This window comes from Lactuca serriola, chromosome 3, assembly GCF_051521515.1.
Source record: "Lactuca serriola cultivar US96UC23 chromosome 3, Lser_US96UC23_V15, whole genome shotgun sequence".
Lineage (NCBI taxonomy): Eukaryota > Viridiplantae > Streptophyta > Magnoliopsida > Asterales > Asteraceae > Lactuca > Lactuca serriola.
The window spans coordinates 111450351-111475543 of record NC_136410.1 but is presented as its reverse complement, the minus strand read 5'-3'; the positions used below and the strand labels follow the sequence as shown (position 1 = coordinate 111475543).

Genomic DNA, 25193 nt, shown 5'->3' with positions numbered 1-25193 from the left:
CCTTACCGATGATATGAAGCGAAACCCTAAGGTTTTTCGAATGTTTCTTGATTTTCCAGAACAACATAAGAACAAGTGTGGTGTGGACTTACATGTAAGGCTGTAGAGGGGTGAATAGGAGGCTGAGATCGATCCCGAGCGATGACAGAAGTTCAGTTACCCGGGAAGATGCTAAGACCGGAGAAGAACTCTTTTATGAATTTCAGCATCACGAGCGAACCTGATAATTACCTGATGGAAAACCGAGAAGATGAAGGAAGATGAGACGATCATAGAAGCGAAGAATAAAGAAAGGGAAGAGATAGTTAGAGACAGCGAGGGAGGGCAGCATACGACAACGACAAACTTCATCATCTTCTTCCACTGCCTAGCGGTGTGTGATTCATGGCGACGACGTGATTAGGGCAAGAGTGAAACAACCATCGAAATCGACAACGCCATCTCCGAAATTGACTGGAAAGCACCTCCATTCATCATCACCGGCAGATCCATCCTAGTCTCCTTTCTTTCCGTCACTTCTCACAATAGAGAAACAAGAGGGGAGAGTCGATTGTGAAGATGAATAAAAGAAGGTAGAAAAGAAAGGCGGGTTTTCAAAATTTTAGGGTTTCGTTTTCCCCCTTTATCTTCTCAAGGCGGGTTTCACTAAAATTATAAAGCGACACCTACAGAAGACGCACGTTTAAAATAAAGCGCCCTCCGTGTTTTTTTTTCTTGAGACACTAATTTAAGGGCACGCAAAAATGCGTGTCTACTATCCTTCAAATTTTGGAAGTCTGACATTATTTTTAAGGACGCCCAAAAATGCGTAACGTGAATCAGCGAGTGTCATTGTTTGCGCGTCATTAAAGGCTATTTTTCTTGTAGTGCAAAGATCCAAGCTTTATCCAGCTTTAGGCAAGTCTCCATGCATGAAATCTTTTATGGAGCTTGTTTTGGCATTTTGAGCCCTAGATATCATGCATGAACGTAAAGCTTTCAGCTTTACATGATAAATGAGCCTTAGAAGGTTAGATCTAGAGTATGAGACATCATTTCTACCTAAAATCGTCTGAATGAGAAAATGGACTGAAGGGACTCGACGAGTCGGTGAGCTGACTCGACGAGTCAGTTAGCATTTTTCCCTAATTAGTCTGGACACGTTGTAACCCGGTGAGTTGATGAGTTAACTCGACGAGTTGAGTTGGAATTTCACGATATTCTGAGGAAAACGAAGGAACTCGACGATTTGTATTGATGCACTCGACGAGTTGGGTCAACATGGACTATTGACTCGAGTGTTGACTTCTATTGACTTTTAGGGTTTGGTCAAGACATGGATTATGGAGACCATGGAGGGCTAAAATGGCCTTTTACCTATTCTAATAGTTAGAGAGAGAGGTTAACTGAATTTATTTAGAGTTGTGGTTATAAGTGTTAATTAGAGATGATTATGACATGTAGGCGGGGATTAGACCGTTCGAGGGGTACGAGGTTCCTTTGCTTGCTTACGAGGTGAGTCTTCTCACTATACTTACTATGAGTGGTAACTTTTTGTGATCGGAGGGTCTTGTATGCTTATATTGAGTGTTGTAATATCATGCATTATGTCTTTGTGATTTATGTTGTGTATTATGCTGAGCTTTATTGAGTTAGGACCGGAGGGTCCAACCCGAGTTGTGGGGCCGGAGGGTCTCCACCGAGACACATTAACCGAAGGGTCTTCATTGGGATATAGCCATGAGAGGCTAATGTGATGTGTGTGGTATTTTGAGGAACTCACTAAGCTTTGTGCTTACCATGTTATGTGATATGTGTTTCAGGTACTTCTCAGAATCACGGGAAGGCGTTGGCTTGATTGTACACACAAAATGGAGTTTATGTTTTGGGGATCCAAGATTTTAATCAAATAATTTATGAATTTGTGTTTTTGACCATTTGATATTGTGGTTTTGAAATTTGATATTGAGGAATATATGGTTTTGAAAATGAAAATTTTGTTTGAAAATTTACGGTGTTACATGTTGGTGGAGTCGTATTGCCGAAGGTGCTAAGAGTAGCCTGTGGCTATTCCATTTCTAAGTCGGGAGTCGATCTTGTCTTCGGTATTGGTGTTATGCATTGGAGATAGTTGGAGCTTATGTTTCGGACATCAGTGGATAGTCCCATCGGGCACGGTCATTCAGTTCGGGACCGGAGTTGAATCGACCTAGGTTGGTGGTATAGTGGTTCTGTCCTATTAGAAGTCAGACCTAGTGTAGAGATCGGTACCATGTGGATCGGCAGGTCATTCTTATAGTGCCTAAGAGCTGAGTATTGAGGTTCATTCTTAGACGACTTCTGACAGTGGTACCCGTAATTGGTCTTCGGTGTGAGGACCCCTCCACTCATTTTGGGTTATGGGTCAGTATCGGCTGGTTTGTTAGACATAAGTGTTCAACAGCTGATTATGCAGAGGCGAATCTTTATGAGGGCCACGGAGGGTTGTGCCCCCCCTGATTTTTTTTTACAATTATCCCCTCTACTTTAAATTTATATATATTAGGCCCAAAATATAAAATTTTGGTTGTGGCCCCCCCTGCTCATCGACTTTTATACATATTATATTTCCGCCCCCCCCCCCCCCCCCAAATCAATAGTTGAAGCTCCGTCCCTGTGATTATGGCAAGTAACTCATTTTCACCTACCGCCTTAAGATAGTCCGGGTAGGAAGTGTGATCATGCAGAGAGCGATGGGGAGCACTGAGATAGTGCTCAAGATGACAAAGCAAATTTAGCACGTCAGACAGGGGTTATTGACGACCCAGGGTTGTAAGAAGAGTTACGTCAACCGGCGCCATTCAAAGCTAGAGTTTCAGGTCAGAGATTTTGTCCTCCTGAAGGTATCCCTATGGAAAGAGGTGATCCGATTCAGGAAGCGGAGAAAGCTGGGTCTTAGATATATCGGTCCTTTTAAAGTGACCGCTCCAGTGAAGGTAGCATATCGGTTAGAGCTGCCTGCAGAGTTGAGCCAGATTCATAACACCTTTCATGTGTCCCAGTTGAGGAAGTGTGTAGCAGATGAGACAGCAATGGTCCTTTTAGAGGACATTCAGGTTGATGATCGCCTGAACTATATTGAGAGGCCGATAGCGATTTTGGATAAGAAGGTGAAGGTCCTGAGGAATAAAGAGGTGCCCTTAGTTCAGGAGCATTAGGAGCATTAGAAGGGATCCGAGTGGACTTGGGAGTCAGAGTCTGAGATGCGAGAGCAGTACCCCGAGTTGTTTCCGGAGGATGACTTCGAGGGCGAAGTCTGATTCTAGTGGGGGAGAATTGTGTCACACCCCAAAACCACGAACGGCGGAAACGTTCAGGGGTGGAGGACGTCATGTACAGTATCACAACAGTGTAATATAATAAACAAGCAACAACATCATCCATTCTATTATAAGTAAAGTTTAATACATGTGTGTTCTTTCATTGAAATAAGACGCCAAAAATATACAATCAAAATAAAAGACGAGACTTGTCTGCTCCGTCTTCTCAAAACCTGGCCATCGTACCTGTCTACTGTTGACCTGAGAATACAAGTTATTTTGAAAGAGAGTATCAGCTTTAAAGCTGGTGAATTCATAAGTAATTAAGTGTTATTGTCTTGCTTATGAAAATCTGTTATGAAGGCCATGTAAACCTTTAAATGAAAATGTTGATGTATGTATGAAAACCCTAGAAAATCTCTTATTTTCTATCAGTTTGAGATGTAGTCTTCTACCAAGACCCGAATGTTTTGTTTATGACAATGTAGTCTTCTACCAAGACCCGAATGTTTTGTTTATGACAATGTAGTCTTCTACCAAGACCCGAATGTTTTGTTATGACTATGTAGTCTTCTACCAAGACCCGAATGTTTTGTTTATGACAATGTAGTCTTCTACCAAGACCCGAATGTTTTGTTTATGACAATGTAGTCTTCTACCCAGACCCGAATGTTTTGTTATGACTATGTAGTCTTCTACCAAGACCCGAATGTTTTGTTATGACTATGTAGTCTTCTACCAAGACCCGAATGTTTTGTTTATGACAATGTAGTCTTCTACCAAGACCCGAATGTTTTGTTATGACTATGTAGTCTTCTACCAAGACCCGAATGTTTTGTTATGACTATGTAGTCTTCTACCAAGACCCGAATGTTTTGTTATGACTATGTAGTCTTCTACCAAGACCCGAATGTTTTGTTTATGACAATGTAGTCTTCTACCAAGACCCGAATGTTTTGTTAGTAAAATGATAGTTTTTCCTTTCTATTGACTAGTACTAAAAGTGCTTAGTCTAACTCATCGTTTATGTGAATATATCACAAAATAATGTAAACAGGAAAAAGCATAATCATGTAAGTGTTATCCCTGGGTGACCAGGATTTACACGACATCGCCGAAGCGAAAGATAGACCCTATGGACATCCGAAGAGTGTCCCCTCATCCTCTGTAGCGGCAACAAGGTGGAGGGAGGGTTAGTCCCGATATCGATCTCTTAATACAGATCGTTAACCTAATGATCCTCCGAAGATTCACATCTCATCCACTGTTGCAACAGTTGGACAGAGGGATGGTTAGTCCCGTCACTGACTACTAAATAAGTAACAACCTTAGACATCCGTAGACGTTCATCGACCACTGGTGCTAATCAGTGGGGTTCGGAATGGTAAGTCCCGCCGAAATATCCCATTGAACCGGAATAGGAAAGATAATTTACACAGTAAGTACTAATAAATCATCCTTGTAGTTCTAAGTACAAGTATCCAGGTAAGTAAATACAGGATAATGCACCTAAGTAGAAGTGTTCATGTATGGTATTCATGTAAGTATTATATCACCCGGTTCCTGGTACGTAAATGGTATCTGAGTATTTCCTTTCTTTTAGCCTTGGACTCGGCGAGTCATAGGTCCGACTCGCCGAGTGGATGCGGGACCCAGGACACGTTTAAGTTGGCGACTCGGCGAGTCATAGCTGTTGGATGAAACCCTAAGTTTCAGGGGTTTGCACCCTATTTAAAGGACTTATCAGCCCCAAGCCATCCCCTATTGACCCTTAAAGCCCTGTATCTCTCGTTCTAAGCTATTCTTTGAGAGTTTGAGGTTAGTGTGTGTGTTTTTGAAGGTTTGGAAGGAGGAAGGAAGTAGATCCAGAAGAAGGGAAGCCATCCAGGCATTATTTGTGTTCTTCCAGCAGTTCCTTTGAGGTATAACCCGTTTTCCCCATGATTCTATGCTTAAAACTTCATTTGGGTCCTTCTTGGTCAAATCCCCAAGCTTGTATGTGCATTATATGTCGTAATAAGATGTTTGGCCTCTGGATCTAGGCAAGATTGAGCTCCAGGAGCTCAAATCTGTTAGCTTTGTGGCCCCATGTTGCTTGTTAGCCCTAGATCTACCCTTTTGAGACATTTTGAGCCCTAAAATCCATATTGGTGAATATCCACACGTAAAGTTGGAAACTTTACGTGTGATTAGTGTCCTAGAAGTCCAGATCTATGAATGGCATGGACTGGAATCGAGCAAATCCGTGTATTCAGTAGGTGCATGGCAACGACTCGGCGAGTCGTTCATATGACTCGGCGAGTCTGTTCGTGAGTCTCCGAGTTTGTCCCCTTTTCGTAGTGTCGAGTGAGCAGTGAGTCACGGGGTGTGACTCAGTGAGTCGGAAGCTTAACTCATCTATGGAGGTACTCGGCGAGTCAATGCCCTGACTCGGCGAGTTCAAGGCAATCTCCTTAGATCAAGAACAGACTCGGCGAGTTGTTCATACAACTCGGCGAGTCTCAGCATAAGTGTTCTTCGGATGAAGATGGACTCGACGAGTTGTTCATACAACTCGGCGAGTCTTAGCATCAGTGTTCATCGGATGAAGATGAACTCGACGAGTTGTTCATACAACTCGGCGAGTAGGATGAAGGACTTGAATATTGGTTAAGAAGGTAAACCCGTAGAGTCGTCGCCTAACTCGACGGGTAGGATCGGGATTCAGGGCAGTCGTTTGGATAGGGACTCGGCGAGTTGGAAAGCCAACTCGGCGAGTCGGGTCAACTGAAAGTTGACTCTGACTTTGACTTAGGGCATGGTCAGGGGTAAAATGGTCTTTTTACCCAAAGGTCAGTGCGCAGTGTTTGATTGGGTATATTGTGGGAATTGCAGCCAGAGGATTTCCGGAGCAGCAGCAGTAGGCAGTCAGTTCCCGATCAGATCAGCAACTACTTCGAGGTGAGTTACCTTCCAGTAGCGGTGGGTCTAAGGCCACAACACCGACCCACCAGTAGGAGACGTATGGTAGATGATTGTCTTTGTGATATCATCTAGGTTTACTACTACCTGATATGTTATATGCTAGCATGATACGTTGTATGTGATAGTAGTCGAGTTCGGTTGTTAGGACTGAAGGGTAGTCAGACACCCCAGATACGTCTGACAGTATATGATGATATGTTTGCATGCTGGCTTGTTATGTTATATGCGATAGAGGTAGTATGAGGGGACCAGTCCCTGTGGTCGGTTGTTAGGAACGACGGGTAGTCAGCACCCCAGAATGGCTTGACACGGGTAGTCAGCACCCCAGAATGGCTTGAAATGGGTAGTCAGCACCCCAGAATGGCTTGACACGGGTAAGACGGCACCCCAGAACGGCCGTACCGGGTAGTCAGGCACCCCAGAATAGCCTGGCAGTATGTATGTTACGTGTTTGTATGGTATGTGGTACGACGGGGGAACTCACTAAGCTTTGTGCTTACAGTCTTCAGTTTTGGTTTTAGGTACCTCCTCAGCTAGGGGAAAGGAGCCGGCGCGGTAGCAGCATGTCACACACACACTCTCCGGTTTCCGCATTGACGAGCTTCACTGGGATTTGTACTCTGATATTTTGATTGAATGTATGAATTGGCTTTTAGACATGGTTCACTTGTGTTATGATTTGATCAGACAATGTTTTTAGTTTTTTTAATATTTTCTAAAGTAATGTTTAAAAAAAAAACGAAATTTTTGGTCATGAAAATTGGGTCGTTACAAGTGTGTTCATGTAACAGATAAGTATATGTAAACATATTCATGTATCATGTATTCCTAAGTACGTGTACTCATGTATCATGTAAGGTACTGTATAAACTCATGAATGAACTGACTCTTGTGTGATTCCTTGTAATAGGAATAATGCTCTGTTTCTTCTAACTATCCCTATGATAATTAACTGGAAAGTAAGTGGTTGTTCAAGTAGATTTATGCACCCTCGATACACCAGGGTGTGGGAAACTGAACGAAGGATGAAAACTATAATCTCTAACATATAAATGAACATATGCGCATAAGTATAGTTTGATTCAAGAAGGTAAAATAATGGTTTTGCAAGATATCTAGGAGTTTTGAACAATACTTAAGAATGACTTGATGTCATTTTAATAAACATTTCAAAACTAATACTTTTGTTATCAAGGTATTTTAAGATAGAAAACCACTTCATGTGTCACCTTTTGAAATATGTGAAATCTACTTAGTGAAAACATAGTTATAAAATACATAAGATTGATTTAATAACATATTGTTTTCTACTTGTATCCCCCCATTAAAGCATTTAAAATCATTTAAAACATTGATTAGGGGTATGAACTCACTTGTAGTTGGTGATTGGGATGAACTGAACGGTATAGGATTGCTAGGTGTCAAGCGAGGACTTGTACACACACTACGATCCTAATGAACATATAATCACACATATATGCACTCAATTAGTCTCAAATCACTAATTGATAATGTTAAGACATCCTAGACATAATAAACACTTTATATAAGTGTTTTAAGCCCTACGGATTGCATCTAAGCTATTGTGGGACAAGTCACTTGTGTTTAGGGTTCCAAAGGACCCCATATATGAGTTTACTCCTCATATACTAGCACACATGGAGTTTACGGTTGTAAACTCTTGAGTTTATGGCCGTAAACTCCCAATCATGGGTGTATTGTGTGTTTTGAAGTTCCAAATGATTCCTAGAATTATTCCAACTTGGTGGCTAAATTCTTGGAAGGGTTTAAGGTCTAGAAACACTCCAATTAGGAGTTTACGGCCCCAAGGCCATTTCCCTTGGATTTTACGGTTGTAAACTCCCTTGGGGTGTTGTTTTTGTTGTTTTCAAGCCTCATTCATAAGTGGGATAATTTCTAGGCATGTGTTTAAAGCTAATGAGGACCCTAGGCACAATTTGGTGCCATTGCTTGGTGTTTACGGCCTAGGAGCATTACCAAGTCCGTAAACTCACTTCAAGAGGTGATTTTGATGTGGTTTTGTCCTTAAATTAAGTGGGAAACAATTCCATGTAAAGGTCTAGGGCTTTAGGTGTCTTAAAAGCACCCTTTGGTCCATTTCTATGGAGTTTACGGCCTAAGATACACTTGGGCCGTGAACTCCCATGTGTTTGTGTTCTTTGATTGTTTTCTTGTCCTTAATACACCTACAATTGAGTATAAGGCAGTAGCATAACACAAGGAACAATCTAGGCTCGGTTTCGGGAGTTTACCGCCCAAGAACACCTTGGGGAGTAAACTCCTAAATCTAGTGATTTAGCCTTCTAAATCATGTTATTAACACATATAAAGATTTCTAACACTACTAGAAAGAGGTACTCACAATTTGGGATAAAAACCCGAAGATCCGTGAGAGAGAAAATGGCTTTTCTCTAGTTAGAAATGTGAATAATGAATGAATTTGGTTCAGAATTCTATTTATAGTCCTGAGATATTTTTTGCAGAAAATATTTTTATTCCTGTAATGATCTCTAATATAATAGAGTGTTGGAAGAACAGTGTTGCACAAAACCCTAGTGCACCCACTCTCCTGATATTTCCTAAAGTGTAAACCCTGAATTACTCAAACTTACGCGAAAAGTCTGAAAATTAACTGTGACTGCTATAACTTCTATTGAAGTGATATAGTTTGTATAGAATGGAAATTTCGGGTTGTCATAAATTGTAACATCCTGACTCCCAGGTATGACATTTAAATTATTTTATTCATTTTGAGAGGGTAACTCGACTATTTGGAAGCACCAACTCGCCGAGTAGAGAATATTATGGCCGCGGGATTTTATGAGCCTACTCGACGAGTCGGAGGACCCCGACTTGACGAGTAGGAGCTAAGTGAGGAAACCCTAAGTTTTTGGGTTTATGTTCTATTTAAAGGACCTTAAGCCCTCATTTCCGCCACCCTTGTCACCCTACTACACTGTGTGAAACCCTAGTCGAGCTATAACCTTGTGTGTGAGAAAGATAAGCTAATATTGTGAGTTTTAGTGAATTCTTGGAGGAAAGTTGAAGAGCAAAATACTTTGGACGAGAAGGAGCTTTTGGATCTAGTGTTCATTCATTCCTAGCTTCTGTTTCAAGGTAAAAAGTCACCATCTTGCTCATTGTTTTGGTTAGATCTCATTTTTAGAGAATTTAAAGCCTTTTTCCCATCCTTCTAGGAGTTCTAGAATGTTATGAGCTTGTCATGGAGTTGAGACTCCAGATCTGGACATATTAAGGTCCCATAAGCCCAAAGATCCAAGCTTTATCCAGCTTTGGGAAAGTCTCCATGCATGAAACTCTTTATGGAGCTTGTTTTGGCATTTTGATCCCTAGATGCCATGCATGATCGTAAAGCTTGCAATTTTACGTGATAAATGAGCCTTAGAAGGTTAGATCTAGAGTATGAGAAATCATTTCTGCCTAAAAATGTATGAATGAGAAAATAGACTGAAGGGACTCGACGAGTCGGTTAGGATTTTCCCTGATGAGTTTGGACACGTTGTAACTTGACGAGTTGATGAGTCAACTCGGCGAGTTGAGTTGGACTTTCACGATATTCTGAGGAAAACGAAGGAACTCGACGAGTTGCATAGATGCACTCGATGAGTTGGGTCAACATGGACTATTGACTCGGGTGTTGAGTTCTGTTGACTTTTAGGGTTTTGTCAAGACATGGATTATGGAGACCATGGAGGGGTAAAATGGTCTTTTACCCATTCCAAGAGTTAGAGAGGGAGGTTAACTGAATTTATTTATAGTTGTGGTAATAAGTGTTAATTAGAGATGATTATGACATGTAGGCGGGGATTAGACCGTTCGAGGGGTACGAGGTTTATTTGCTTGCTTACAAGGTGAGTCTTCTCACTATACTTACTATGAGTGGTAAATTTGTGTGAACGGAGGGTCTTGTATGCTTATATTGAGTATTGTAATATCCTGCATTATGTCTTTGTGATTTATGTTGTGTATTATGCTGAGCTTTTTTGAGTTAGGACTGGAGGGTCCAACCCGAGTTGTGGGACCAGATGGTCTCCACTGAGACACATTGACCGAAGGGTCTTCATTGAGATATAGCCATGAGAGGCTAATGTGACGTGTGTAGTATTTTGGGGAACTCACTAAGCTTTGTGCTTACCGTGTTATGTGATATGTGTTTCAGGTACTTCTCAAGATCACGAGAAGGCGCCGGCTTGATTGTACACACGAGATGGAGTTTATCTTTTGGGGATCCTGGATTTTAATCAAATAATTTATGAATTTGTGTTTTTGACAATTTGATATTGTGGTTTGAATTGAAATATTGAGAATTATGTGGTTTTGAAAATGAAAATTTTGTTTGAAAATTTACGGTGTTACAGACGATTTTTCTTCCAACTTCAAACGTGCATAACTTCTTCGTTTCTTACCCGTTTTCAGTGACCTTTATATCAACGTGAAGGTATTAACAATATCTACACTTCTATATAATTACTTTTGGCTTAATATGTAACTTAAGCCATTAATCCATGTAAAAATCTTAAAATACCAAATTTGTCCCATTTTCAAATGCATATTCAACAATGCATATATTCTTCATTTTATCTTCATTTTCCACAAATCTTATATCCACAAGAAGGTGGCGATGAGTTATATAACTCCATTAAGTCACTTCTAACTGACTTATTATGGGTCTCAATCTATTAATTCACAAACTTGGCCCAAAAAGCATAAAACTTCTAATTTTACCCTTTTAGCCAAAAATACATCTTCTCATGTATTTATTCTATTGAATTCACTTAGCTAATCTCATCTAAGTGACTTAAACTTATCTTGGAATATTCATGAAGTCAAAACTTCATAAACTTACTAAATTTCTCTAAATGACCATTTTGCACTTTAGATCAATATTTGACTAGAAGTCAAAACTAAATAGATTTTAGGTTCTTACTGTAACATCCATAAAATTCGAGCCAATTTAAAACTTTTTAAAACATTTAAAAGCCATTAATTATTACCAATTTGTTTTCAAAACAATTCTATATCAGAGTATCCCAGAAATATAGTCATAAAAGGTGAGGAGTTGTACGATCACGCCTTTGCCTTCCTATAATCATCTGATGTACTTGAAACAATAAACTGAAACAGTAAGCCCGAGGCTTAGCAAGTTCCCCCAAAATACTGATACACATACAATCCGCATAACCATGTCAACAATATCATAACATAACAAACTAAACAGCATGCAATGGGTCCCCAACTTTACAGACTGGATTACCCTTAGGCCCACAGTGTGAGTCTGGATTGCCTTCCGGGCCCCCAACTCACATATGGATTGCCATCGATCCCACAGTACGAGTCTCCCTTAGCTTGTAACTGGAATGCTCCCGGGTTTGTTGGTTACCGCACTGAGCAGTATCACCTAAACTCATCCCACATAACATATCAACATATAACATAACCACTGAGCATGCAGATAATCATATAACAATATAGGTAGTCCTACAGATCTACCTAACTGGCATAACCACTAGCATGCAACACTAACTTTATACTCAACATACTAACACTGCTAGGATAAGATATCCAATGGGCCGACCTTGGTGCCTTAGACCCCATAGTATAGTGAGGTAACTCACCTGGCACTATTGAAGTCTTGTGGATGAAACTCCAACTGCTGGTTGACAGATTCCCGAACTGCCAACATTAAAAAATACCCAATTAATAATTGGGTTCCAAGCCCAAGGTCCAACTCACACTCAAAAAGCCCAATAGTCAAGTAATGGGCCAAAGCCCAACATATGGCCCAATTTTCCAAATTGGGCATAAACCTCTACATGGTCATTCCTTAAGGCCCATCCATTAATTCTAGTCCAAACTATTAGTATACCAATGGCCCAATATCTCATAATTATAAAGGCCCAGTTATGGCCTATCTATGGCCCAATTTTCCAAATTAGGCCCCAGTCCTCACATGAGCCTTATCCTAAAGCTCATCTAATTATTTTGGTCCATTAACTTGTTCTTGGATAGCCCATCAATAGTCCAATCGCTAAAGCCCAATAGGAAGGCCAACTCAAAGCCCATGTGAAATTAGGGTTTTCACATGAAATGACGATCATGGTTAAGTATTCCTACTTAACCCACTAAGGACTTAATCCACCAAGGATTTAATCTATTAAGTCCAATATTGCTTTAGGTTAATTTGCAATTGATCATTAATCAATATTTTAAGTTTACTAACAAATTTTGTGCGTGTCCCGATTAATTCCCAAAATTAGGGTTTTAAGCCATTAGGGTTTTCCAACCCCTAATTAGGGTTTTCTACCCAATACTAGCCCATTAGTCAAATGGTTGGGCATTTAGGTCACTTTGGGACTCATTGGGCCCATTAGGGTTTTATTAGGTGAATTAGGGTTTCCTTGGGCCCATTAGGGCTTCATTGGGCCTACTTTGACCAAGCATCCCCCAAACAAGTCAAACACAACAAGGCAAGCACAACGCCACCCAACACGACGACCAGTGGTGGTTTAGACTTTTATTTTTCATTATTCCGATATGGATTACAATACAATTACAATAATATCTAAATAACACACACACTCATAAAATAATACACACACAACCACCCTTATGGTGGTTGATGGTGGTTCATGGTGGCAACCACCACCTCACCATGGTGGTGGTGGTTCTTAATTTTCCGGCCAATCTACCCTATACACACAAACACACCAAAGAAAACAAAAACACCCATCCATACATGCTTCTGATCTGCAAGATGTACCCCAACCACCCTCCCGGTGCCCCCCGACGACGACAACAAATCTACCACCTCACGGTGGTAGCGGTGATCTCCTTTGGGTTCTCAGTAAAGCAGCAACACCTCCAATGAGACATTTCTCGGAATCTGGACACAATCACCACTTGGTAGTGCGTGACGACGATAGTGGCATCCCTAGCGGCCACAACGGTGGCTAAAGGCGACGGTTAAGGTCATCAGAACCACAACAGTGAAAGGAAGAGGAAGAGTCACCTTCTCCGATGGAATAAAGGCCATATAACCTTCTTATCAACTAGCTCTGATTCACGGCTTCTCCTCTCGTCTGTAATGACAACAACGCCAACAACAAGGTGGCAGGATTCGGCAGCGGCGGTTGCTAATGGAAGCTCAGCGGCGGCTGAAGAGATTTCACAGCCTCAGGTTGACGTTCCTCGCTCCAACTTGGCCGCCAATGAATCTCTCGGTCAAAAGGATGAGACACGATGGTTGGGTTCGGAGGTTAGAGATGCTAGCAACGGTGGTGGCGGCTAGAAGTTAGGGGTGGCGGTTGGAGGGAGGTCGGGGGTGACGGCTGTATCACAACCGGTTTTAGGGTTAGGGTTTGAGAGGGTAAGGAGGTTATATACCCGGCTCCATGCAAACATACAGAAAAAATGACAGATCTGGTCCCTCCCATTCTAATCTCTTCAAATAAAGTCCAACAATTACCATTTAGACCATGGCTCCTTAAAATCCTTTCAACCTTGACCTAATATTTTACCAAATGGCCCCTCCATGACAATTTCTTTTCAGCTTAGGTCCAGAACTTACTCTTTAGTCCATGCTTCCATAAATCATTAAATATTAAATCCAAATAATACCAAACACCCCTTTCCTTATGAAAATCTTTACAAATTGACTCTTAAGGTTACACTTTAACCCTTGGAGATTTAATTCTTGTCATTTGGTTTCCCAAAACCAACTCCCAACTAAGTGTTATCTGATTTTAGACAATAATAATGTAAAATAATGATAAAATTGCTTCCCGGGGTTCCGGGTTTATTATTTCATCGTTATATTTTAAACGGGATGTTACACTTACATTAACTATGGTAAAAGGATTAAGGAGAAAATTCAATCTACATGGAGAAATCAAGTTTTGTTCATTTGGGTTCGAAGGGCCCTAGTTTTAGGGGCTATCTTTTACAAAGGAACGATAATTAAAAATGCATGACCATGAAGTGGATGATAGATATGAAGCTTAAAACGAAATCAGAATTATAGATAGCGAGATTGATCTGGAAGACAATGAAATTGGAAATAAGGAGGATAAAGGTAACCATTACGTAAACCCTCCCTCGGTAGAGTCTCCGGTTGTCGATGATCCAAGAATTCCTTTATTTAATTGTCTCTGGTCCTAATGTATTTTTGTAATCGCAAATGTCACATATCAAAGGTTTTATCCCCCTCCCCTGGATAAAAGGATTCCAACGATAAATTTAATAACTGATGATGCTAATCCTCATATACATGAGTCGGTCGAGTCAAATCCATATTTAGATCTAGATAGTAATGTAGATGCACATGACCTTGGGCCTTCTGCATATCCATCTCTTAAACCCAATTTAAGGTTAAATAACATTGTGTCGACACCTATTACACATGTGATAAATTTTACACACATAAATGACACACTCAACTCTTTATATATATATATATATATATATATATATATATATATATATATATATATATCTTTCTCTCTCTAGCTATTGTATTCCCTTATTTGTTTTGTCCCTAAAACAAAACAATAAATAAATAAATTAAAATCTCCAAAACCATCCCAAACGATTCATTCATTCTCTCAAAATAAAGGACCATATATAGGCTTTTTAGTATGGTAACTCCTCATATATGAAAATCCTTTACAAGGTCATATATAACATAACTAGTGGGTTAACTTCAACTCATGTGATTGAAGGAAACCTTAGAAAACTCTGGAAGTTGTAGATACCATTTACATTGGTGAAAAGCTTGGTTTTGAGTTCAACGGTTTTCATGGTCAAATCAGATCGATGAACGAATGTGATGGTGAAGATTATACCTTATGATGAATTTCTTTTCTTTGAATATTAGGGGATTAAGTAGAAACCACAAATTAGAGTGGGTGAGAAAACTAAAAATCTCACATAATTTGAAGTTTATGTCTATCCAAACCCAATTCGATGACTCATTAAAAACTAATTTTATAAAATTTTGGACCTTTCCCTTATGGATCTTTCTTATGTAAACATAACTGGTAGATCGGGAGGTCTTATATTGCTTTGGAATTCCTAATATTCAGTTTCAAGCACATGATATCTAACCAAAATTATTTGTCTTTCATTTGGTTATGTACATAGGATCTTGGAAGATGTCATTATCGTAAGTGTATATGCTCCATAAAGGGTGATCTACATTCCATAGAGAAGTCTAGAAACGGTAATTGTGTATTTCTTAAGGAGTTAAATGCAGTTAGGTTCAAAAGTGATTATCTTAATTCAACTTTTTTTTACGAGGCTAGTTTAGATGCATTTAACTCATTCATTATCACATTGAATATCTTTAAATATCATATGGGGTTCTCCATTACAAATTTGTGAGCTTCGAATATGCCAAACTTAGCAAGCTTGATCAGTCTCATCAATCATTGCCCAAATGCTGCTTTCCATGTAAGTTTTCCTATCACTGTCCTCTCATCCTCCTTAGCTTGAATGTCAATTTTGAACCTTAGGTTTTATAATAGTTGGTTACTAGATGAGAACCTTCATGATGTGGTATTGGTGGATGTCAATTCCATGTTTTCAACTTCTAAAAACGTTGATAAGCTCAAAGCATTCCGCCTAAAATATAAAAGAATAAAAACATATTAATGAACAAAAATATAACATTGATAAGTTGGCAATGATAGTTGAATCTATACCACTTTCAAATGTGAAAAAAGACAAATGTATGTGAAAAAAAAAATTATTGGAGTTAGAGGTTGCTAAAACATCAGATTTAAAATGAAGGCTATGTAGAATGAGCAATATATCAAGATGAAAGTTCTTGTTTTTCAATGATTTAATAAATCAAATCTTTGGAGGCAGGTTAAATGATCTTGTTATAAATGCACTTTGGAGCATTGATCAAAGCTTATCAAAATTAGTTCAAATCTCTCTTTTCTATTTATTGGGACTATCTTGTGGCACCATTCACACAATAAAAATAAAAGTTATTATCTAGAACTATTGAGGTGAAAAAGCCCCGAGCACAAACGATTACATCTTCAAGTTTTAATACATTTTTGGAGCATTTCCTAAGTCAACTTCTTGAGTCTATTCAAAGAATTCGAAATAGCTGGTACCATCGAAAAAGGCCCCTGCAAGAGGCGGCTCCCTCCTAACGCCCCGTTTGGTCTACCCAACTGTATAAGGCCAAATAATGAATCAGACCCCACAACTCAACATAGAATGGACGCCTGCACATAAATTTAGTGACGTGATTCCATTTTCTCTTCACATTTGTACCCCTCATGCGTGAAAGAAAAACATTACGAAGGTGAACACAAATAAATAACCAATTAAACCACTTGTGTTGTGGTGACTTGGTAATACATGTGGAAGATATGATGGATAATCTATTGACCAATGTTCAAATTTTGGCATCACTCAGCCCTTATGACCATGGAAGTTCGCCTGTAGTGACTCCAGGGCATGAGACAAAGCTTCATGTTTGCAGCGGGGGATTAGTCGGTACGCGAAAGCTGGTCCGGAAACTCTCGTTAGAGAAGTTCCTTTTCCAAAAATAAATAAATAACAATTATCCATTTTAATAATCTTTATTGTTCAAAACTCATATTCATATGTAGGAAAAACTTTGAAAACTGGTTACATACGGTCCTATAAATAAAGGTGTATTAAATCTTGAAATAATAACATATAGCTGGTGGACAAAAAAAAAAAAAAAAAAAAAAAAAAAAAAAAAAAAACTCGGTCGCACTGAATCGTAACCCTTTCTTGAACCGACTCAGTTCAACTCGGGCTAACTCATCTTAAACTCATTTCATTTTCCCCTTTTTTTCCCCAATCTGTTGCTCAACACACTCCCTTCTCCTCAAGACCGCATAGCATAAGAAACGCCTCTCGATCGGAGAATCAGCATACCCAGCTCAGAAAATAGGGTTCTTGCGTTGATAAATAATGGGGACTTTAGGAAGAGCAATCTACGTCGTCGGATCCTGGATCCGTGTAGCTGGCCAAACAGTTGATCGTGTCGGCTGCAGCCTCCAAGGCAGTCACCTCTTCGAAGAACAAGGTAAACCTCCCCCAACCCAATCCTTATTTCACTCTAATTCCGAAACCCATTTTCCCTAACATCGCTCTTTTTATATTGCTTTCCATGTGTTTGTTGTAATGCCAAAGAGAACACAAACAATTTAGGGCTGAAATTGAAATAACCTCATGCGCATTTTTTTCATCAAATTTAGATTCGTTCTTTGAGAATCATGTTCGTTCCAAGTTTCAGTGTTTGTTACATGAATTTGATGTATGATTAACATACGCAACAATAGACTGATACGTCGAACAAAGTTCTGACCTTTTTTGTTCTTCGAATTGTGTTTACAACTTATATTGAACCTCTCTTTAGTGTCTAGGCATCGAACACTGATGAATCTGTTTGATAAAGACCCTGCGGTTGACAAAGATGCATTTGTTGCTCCTGGTGCTTCTGTAATCGGAGATGTTCAAGTAGGGCGTGGTTCCTCTATTTGGTATGGATGTGTTCTTAGAGGTAAGCAAAACTTTGACCAAATTTCTTCATATTCAGTTATTCATATTTCATACTTGTTTCAATGCTCTTAAGTCTTGTGATCTGTTGTTTTACATAATGTATGAAGTATCAATTTAAGGTTTTTTTGTGGTGTTTGATTTATCTTTTTTCAAAATTACTAATCTACCCGTCTATTTGTAGGTGATGTGAACAGTATCAGTATTGGATCTGGAACAAATATCCAAGATAATGCTCTTGTTCATGTAGCCAAATCCAACATTAGTGGAAATGTTCTCCCAACAACAATAGGAAACAATGTAACTGTAGGTGTGTATGCAAATAATAGCAACCTACTTTTCTTGTCTTTTTTGTAAATTACTAATTTACCCTTTTATTTTGTAGGTCATGGTGCTGTATTACATGGATGCACTGTTGAAGATGAAGCTTTTGTGGGCATGGGTGCCACCTTGCTTGATGGGACCCACGTTGAAAAAAATGCCATGGTTGCAGCTGGAGCTCTAGTTAGGCAAAACACAAGGATCCCATTTGGCGAGGTGTGTGAAAAAAAAATATAAAGTTTTCATTTTTATTATTTTGAATAAATTGATTCTTTTTTATAAAAGGGATTGGAATCTTCCATGCGTTTGGTTGGCAAGAAATGAAATGGAATTCACTAATAATGAGGGTATTTTGGTCTTTTTTAATGAAATTGGAATTCCTTTCACCGAACCCTAGGAATGATGAAATAGGATAATTGCATAGAATAGCAACAGGGAATGTGAAGGAATTGAATTCCATTGTTTTTGGCAACCAAACAAGGAATGGAATGGAATCACAAATTCTGATTCCAACAACAAACCAAACACGCACTAAGGATTCCATTTGGTGAAGTGTGTGAAAAAAATATAAACTTTTCATTTTTATGATTTTGAATAAACTGATTGTTTTTTTTATACAATTAGGGGACGTTTGGTTTGCAGAATGTTTTTGAAAGGAATGAGAATATGGAATGGAATTGGAATCATTCACACATTTGGTTGGCATGAAATGAAATGGATTTCACTAATAATTTTCTAATTTTTATTTTTTTCAATATACTCAATGAGGGTATTTTGGTCTTTTTATGAAAAAGAAGAATGAAATTGAATTCCTTTTCCCCAACCCTAGGAATTCACTAATAATTTTCTATTTTTATTTTTTTCAATATACTCAATGAGGGTATTTTGGTCTTTTTATGAAAAAGATGAATGAAATTGAATTCCTTTCACCCAACCCTAGGAATTCACTAATAATTTTCTATTTTTATTTATTTCAAAATATTCAATGAGGGTATTTTGGTCTTTTTATGAAAAAAGAAGAATGAAATTGAATTCCTTTACTAACGCAACCCTAGGAATAATGAAATGGAATTCACTATTAGTTTTCAATTTTAATTTATTTCAATATATTCAATGAGGGTATTTTGGTCTTTTTAATGAAAAAAGAAGAATGAAATTGAATTCCTTTACTAGGAATAATGAAATGGAATTCACTAATAGTTTTCTATTTTAATTTATTCCAATATACATAGTGAGGGTATTTTGGTCTTTTTAATGAAAAAAGAAGAATAAAATTGAATTCCTTTTACCCAACCCCAGGAACTCACTATTAATTTTCTATTTTTATTTATTTCAATATAAATAACGAGGGTATTTTGGTCTTTTTTTAATGAAAAAAAAGGAGAATGAAATAGAATTCCCTTCACCCAACCCTAGGAATAATTGCATAGAATAGCAAAACGGAATACGAAGGAATTGAATCCCATCGTTTCTGGCAACCACCAAACAAGAAACGGAATGGAATCACGGATTCCGATTCCGACCACAAACCCCGCCCTAACCTTTTAAATTTTTTCAATGAATGAATGAATAGGTATGGGGAGGAAACCCCGCAAAGTTCATGAGGAAGCTAACAGAAGAAGAAATCGCATTCATATCCCAATCCGCAACAAATTACACCAATTTAGCCATGGTTCATGCTTCTGAAAATGCAAAGGGATTTGAGGAGATTGAATTGGAGAAAAAACTTCGTAAGAAATTCGCACGAAAAGATGAAGAATATGATTCCATGATTGGTGTGGTGCGTGAAACACCCGTGGAGCTTACCTTACCCGATAATATCCTACCACAAAAAGCACAAAAGACTGCTTCTTCTTAGATATCTCACTTAGGGTTTGGGGTATGATGGTAATTTTCTCATTTGATGCAAGTTTTTTCTTTTTCACAAATAATTTTTTGGGGTTGGGTTGTTGAAAGATCTTTAATCCCGGAGGGTATTGCTTTTTAAGCATGCTTGTTGTCTATTGTCATCATCTTGTTTTTGATTTTTATAAAGAGAGATTTTGATGTCTTAATGGAACATAAATATGAATCTATATGTGTTTATGGAGTTTATATTATGAGGTTTGTGGTTTGTTTGTTTTACCAATTTAAATTTAAACAAAATAAAGCCATATTGTTTAAACTTTAAAGCATGATTGGACACGATCATATGGTACAAAATGCTTTTTATTAGTAGATTGGATTCGGTGGATATAATCATGTGTCTTATCTATGCTACAAAAAATAAAGAGAGCTATACAACACTATTTTACCACTTTTTTTAAGATATGATGCAAGTTGCAAAGAGAATCCTATAAATATTGGAGGTATGGAGAATTGTGTATTATGTATAATGTTATATGATTTTTAATCTCTTCTTAAAATGCTTAAAAAAATATCATATTTATGTAGTAAATGATTTAGACAATAAAACATTAAGTGGAAATAATCAACTAGGGGAAAAAAACAAAGGCCCACAAATGGTGATATTTAGCATAATTGATGTCTATAAAATATTGTTTGAAATCATCTTTAAATGTTAGTTGTTGCATTTATATTTAGAATCAACCAATGAGAAAAATATCTTCAATTTTATGTTGTAAAAATCCAATATTTTAAAATGGCAAAACGACATTCACACATTTAAATGTTTATATCCATAGTCCTCATATTGCTTTAACAGATATTCGAGTTCAAACTTGTTCATACTACAGTGTGCAATTTGAGTTTGATCCCAAAGAAACAAGGTCGAAACATGTAACTAATCAAGTTTGGGCTTGTAATGAGTTGATTTAAATTTTATCAAGTTTTTTAGAGCTAAATAATATGTAAGTGCTAAAATCTTTAGAGAAAATAGCTCCCAAGATTGAAGAATGTAGGATTGATAAAATATGGTTTCTAATTACTTGACCACTTGAAAAAGATTATGTTAAACCCATAACTTTTGTGTTAAGTCCGAGATTGGCCCAGTTGAGCTCATCTTGTCTTTGCGAAATTGCGATCCAAGTTTTTATGAGTTCGAAGAAGTCATAATAACGAATAAATTATTAATAAAATATAATGTTCTTTAGTTAGACTATAATTTGGGAGGAAAAAAGATGATAGATTATCATTGCATGCGTGCTCTAAAAATTGTTAAACTCCCGTTTACAATCATATACCCACCTTGTTGTGTAGTTCACTAACCCCTATGGTGGGCATAATTGTGATTCAAATTATATATATATATATATATATATATATATATATATATATATATATATATATATATATATATATATATATATAAGAGAGAGAGAGAGAGAGAGAGAGAGAGAGAGGTTAGGTTGTTCTTATTATCTATTGTTTGCATGTAAGATTGATTCTGGACCAATCATTTTAGTTATTTTAAGAAAGTAATTAATGCATATTACATGTTGAAGATATAATAAGTATTAATTAAATCTTCAATATTTAATATGCAATAATTACTTTTTTAAAATAACTAAAATGATTGGTCCAGAATCAATCCTATATGGGCTTAGGGAATATGTGGCTGTTATGTACCTAATATTAGGTATAGAACCATAAAAAACTACATAGTTTTAACAAAATGCAATCAAATCTCTCTACCATCTTTTTTCTATCTTCTATTAGAGTAGATGATAGGCTTTTTACATATTTTTATGGAGTTTTAAATATTTAATTTTGCACCACAAACCATGTATAATAATACATTATCAACTATCTATAAGTCTTCATATTCAAATTTAATATAGAAAACTATAGTGAAAGAGTGAAATTGTTCATCAAAAACCCAATAAACTTCTTCTCATAACACATCAAGAAGAACCATCCAAGTATACATATGGTAGGTGTCAAAGAAAGTTATGAAGCGTACTAGACGTCTAATATAAACAACACATTTGAAATATATAGATGTTGGGGATAAATTATGAAATCAGAAATAATATAAGCTCAAAAGCATTATGAATAAGCTAACAATGAAAAAAAATTGTGTTTTTTTAATTAAAATGAAGTTAATTTTGATGGTTCTATACCTAATATTACATACATGACAGCTACATATTCACTTTTCCCTATATATATATATATATATATATATATATATATATATATATATATATATATATATATATATATATATATATATATATCCTTATTCTAATAAAAGAATAGTTTCATTCTCCTTTTGACACGTGTCATCCTATTAGGCCTCCTAATTAATGAATATTTTATTCTCATTTTGCCATGTGTCATCCTATTATTTCTATTAATTAATGCATGCCACTTGTCAACCTATTAATTATCCATTTCAAATTTTAAATTTCTCCCTCTAATTATATTAAATTAATAACATTAGAATAAAAATAAAAATAAAATTAATACAAATTATAAAGTGATATAATTTCGTATATTTATTTAAATTAATGATTAAAATTTATATAACTAAAAAAATCTCTTAATTAATAATTTATTTAAAATAACTTATTAACAATTTTGAGTTTTTACTATAAAAGTTTGATTAATTTTTTTAATCGTAGGACCACGGGTTATAAACTAGTATATATATATATATATATATATATATATATATATATATATATATATATATATATATATATATATCCTTTCTAATAAATGAAAGTTTTTTTTGCCACATGTCACATTCTCATTTGGTTTGCCAAATGTCATTTTGTGGTTATTTAATTTTTTTTCACATGCATTTTATGAGTTTTTATATTTTATTAAATTCCACATAATATTTTAATGTAATAATTGCAATAAATATAGTACCTAATAAATATTAATTTCATTAATACACTTACCTTCTAATTTCAAAATTTCCAAAATTAAAGCTCATTAGTTTCTTTTCTTTATATAAATTAATTGTTTAAATTTAAAAGATAAAAAACATTTTCTTTATAATAAATCATTATTTTTCTTATTTTCTTATAAATTCCAAGTTCTTAAATATTTTGACCTTTATATTTAACTTTTTTTTTAAATTAACTCATTAATACATGGGTCTCACAACTAGTACTCTAATAAATAAAGATTTGTTTTTGTCACATGTTACATTTTCATTCTTTTTGGTACATGTCATTTTATGGTTATTTTAAATTGATTTTTATTCTACATGTCATTTTATGGTTTTTTCATTTTATTAAATTACCAAATGATATTCAAATATAATAATAAATGTATATCAATTTCATTAATGTATTTTCCTTCTAATTTCAAACTTACTAAATTAAAACATCATTAGTTTCCTTTTCTATTTATCTAAATTATTTGTTTAAATTAATTTTTTTAATAATTCAATATTTTTCTTACTTTTCTTATAAATTCAAACTTCTCAAATATTTAGAATTTCATATTTATTTTTTATTTTAAAAAACTCATGTAATACTTGGGTCTCACACCTACTATACTCTAATAAATAGAGATTTGTTTTTGCCACATGTCACATTCTCAATCATTTTGTCACATGTCATTTTGTGGTTATTTTAAATTAATTTTTATTCCAAATGTCATTTTATGGTTTTTCCATTTTATTAAATTCCAAATGATATTTAAATTTAATAATAAATGCATATCAATTTCATTAATGGACTTTCCTTTTAATTTCAAACTTATTAAATTAAAGCCTCATTAGTTTCCTTTTTTTTTTGTTTATCTAAATTATTTGTTTAAATTTAAAAAAGAACAAAAATATTTTTAAATAATTCAATATTTTTCTTGTTTTTCTTATAAATTCTAACTTCTCAAATATTTAGAATTTCATAGTACTTTTTCTTTTAATTAAACTCATGTAATACATGGGGCTCACACCTAGTAATTTAAGGCACATGTCAAACTCTCATTGATTTGGCCACATGTCATTTTGTGGTTATTTTCAATTAAATTTTTTCCACATGATATTTTGTGGTTTCTTTTTTTTTTTTTTTTCATTTTATCAAATTCCACATAATATTTAACTGTAACAATTATAATAAATGTATATCAATTTCATTAATTGACTTTCCGTTTAATTTTAAAATTTGTAAATTAAAACCTCATTAGTTTCTTTTGTTTATTAATCTAAATTAAGTGTTTAAATTTACAAAAAAAAAACACATTAATTTTAACAATTCAATACTTTTCTAATTTTCTTATAAACTTAATCTTTTAAATGTTAAGAATTTCATATTTGATTTTTCTTTTAAATAAACTCATGTAATACATGAGTCTTACACCTAATACACACACACACACACAAACACACACACACACACACACACACACATATATATATATATATATATATATATATATATATATATATATATCCCTATTCTAATAAAAGAATAATTTCATTCTCCTTTTTAATGTGTCACCCTCTTAGACCTCCTAATTAATGTATATTTTATTCTCTTTTTATCATGTGTCACCATATAATGTTTTCTAATTAATGCATGCCGCTTGTCAACCTATTGATTCTGCATTTTAAATTTAAAAATATAAATTTCCCACTCTAATTACATTAAATTAATAACAATAGAATAAAACTTAAAATAAAATTAATAAAAAATATAAAGTGATATAATTTCAGATATTTATTTAAATCGATTATTAAAATTTATATAACTAAAAAATTCTATTAATTAATAATTTATTTCAAATAATTGATTAGTAATTTTGAGTTTTTATTATTAAAGTTTAATTAATTTTATAACCGTGGTTCCCACGGGTTCTAAACTAGTATATATATATATATATATATATATATATATATATATATATATATATATATATATATATATATATATATATATATATAATGTGAGATTAATTACATACATATAAACAATTTAACAATAATATCATTTTAAGTTATAAAAATATTTGAGTATCATATATTCATATCGGTTATAATTTTTAACATACATAATAATAATTATTTTACTACTAATTATGATATAAACAATTTCATATATTTTGTAATAGTTAATGAAAATTAATATGGTAATAGTGTTAATC

General features: G+C 35.4%; 1 protein-coding gene across 1 annotated transcript; it reads left to right on the top strand.

Moving 5' to 3' along the window:
* The first annotated feature begins 17120 nt into the window (after positions 1–17120).
* On the top strand, positions 17121–20243 carry LOC145093042 (gamma carbonic anhydrase 2, mitochondrial-like). Its single transcript, XM_079031079.1, has 5 exons — positions 17121–17355; positions 17689–17832; positions 18013–18138; positions 18214–18365; positions 19723–20243. The coding sequence occupies exons 1-5, from the start codon at positions 17241–17243 to the stop codon at positions 20005–20007; spliced, it is 822 nt and encodes a 273-aa protein (XP_078887205.1). The 5' UTR covers positions 17121–17240; the 3' UTR covers positions 20008–20243.
* Positions 20244–25193: the final 4950 nt, after the last annotated feature.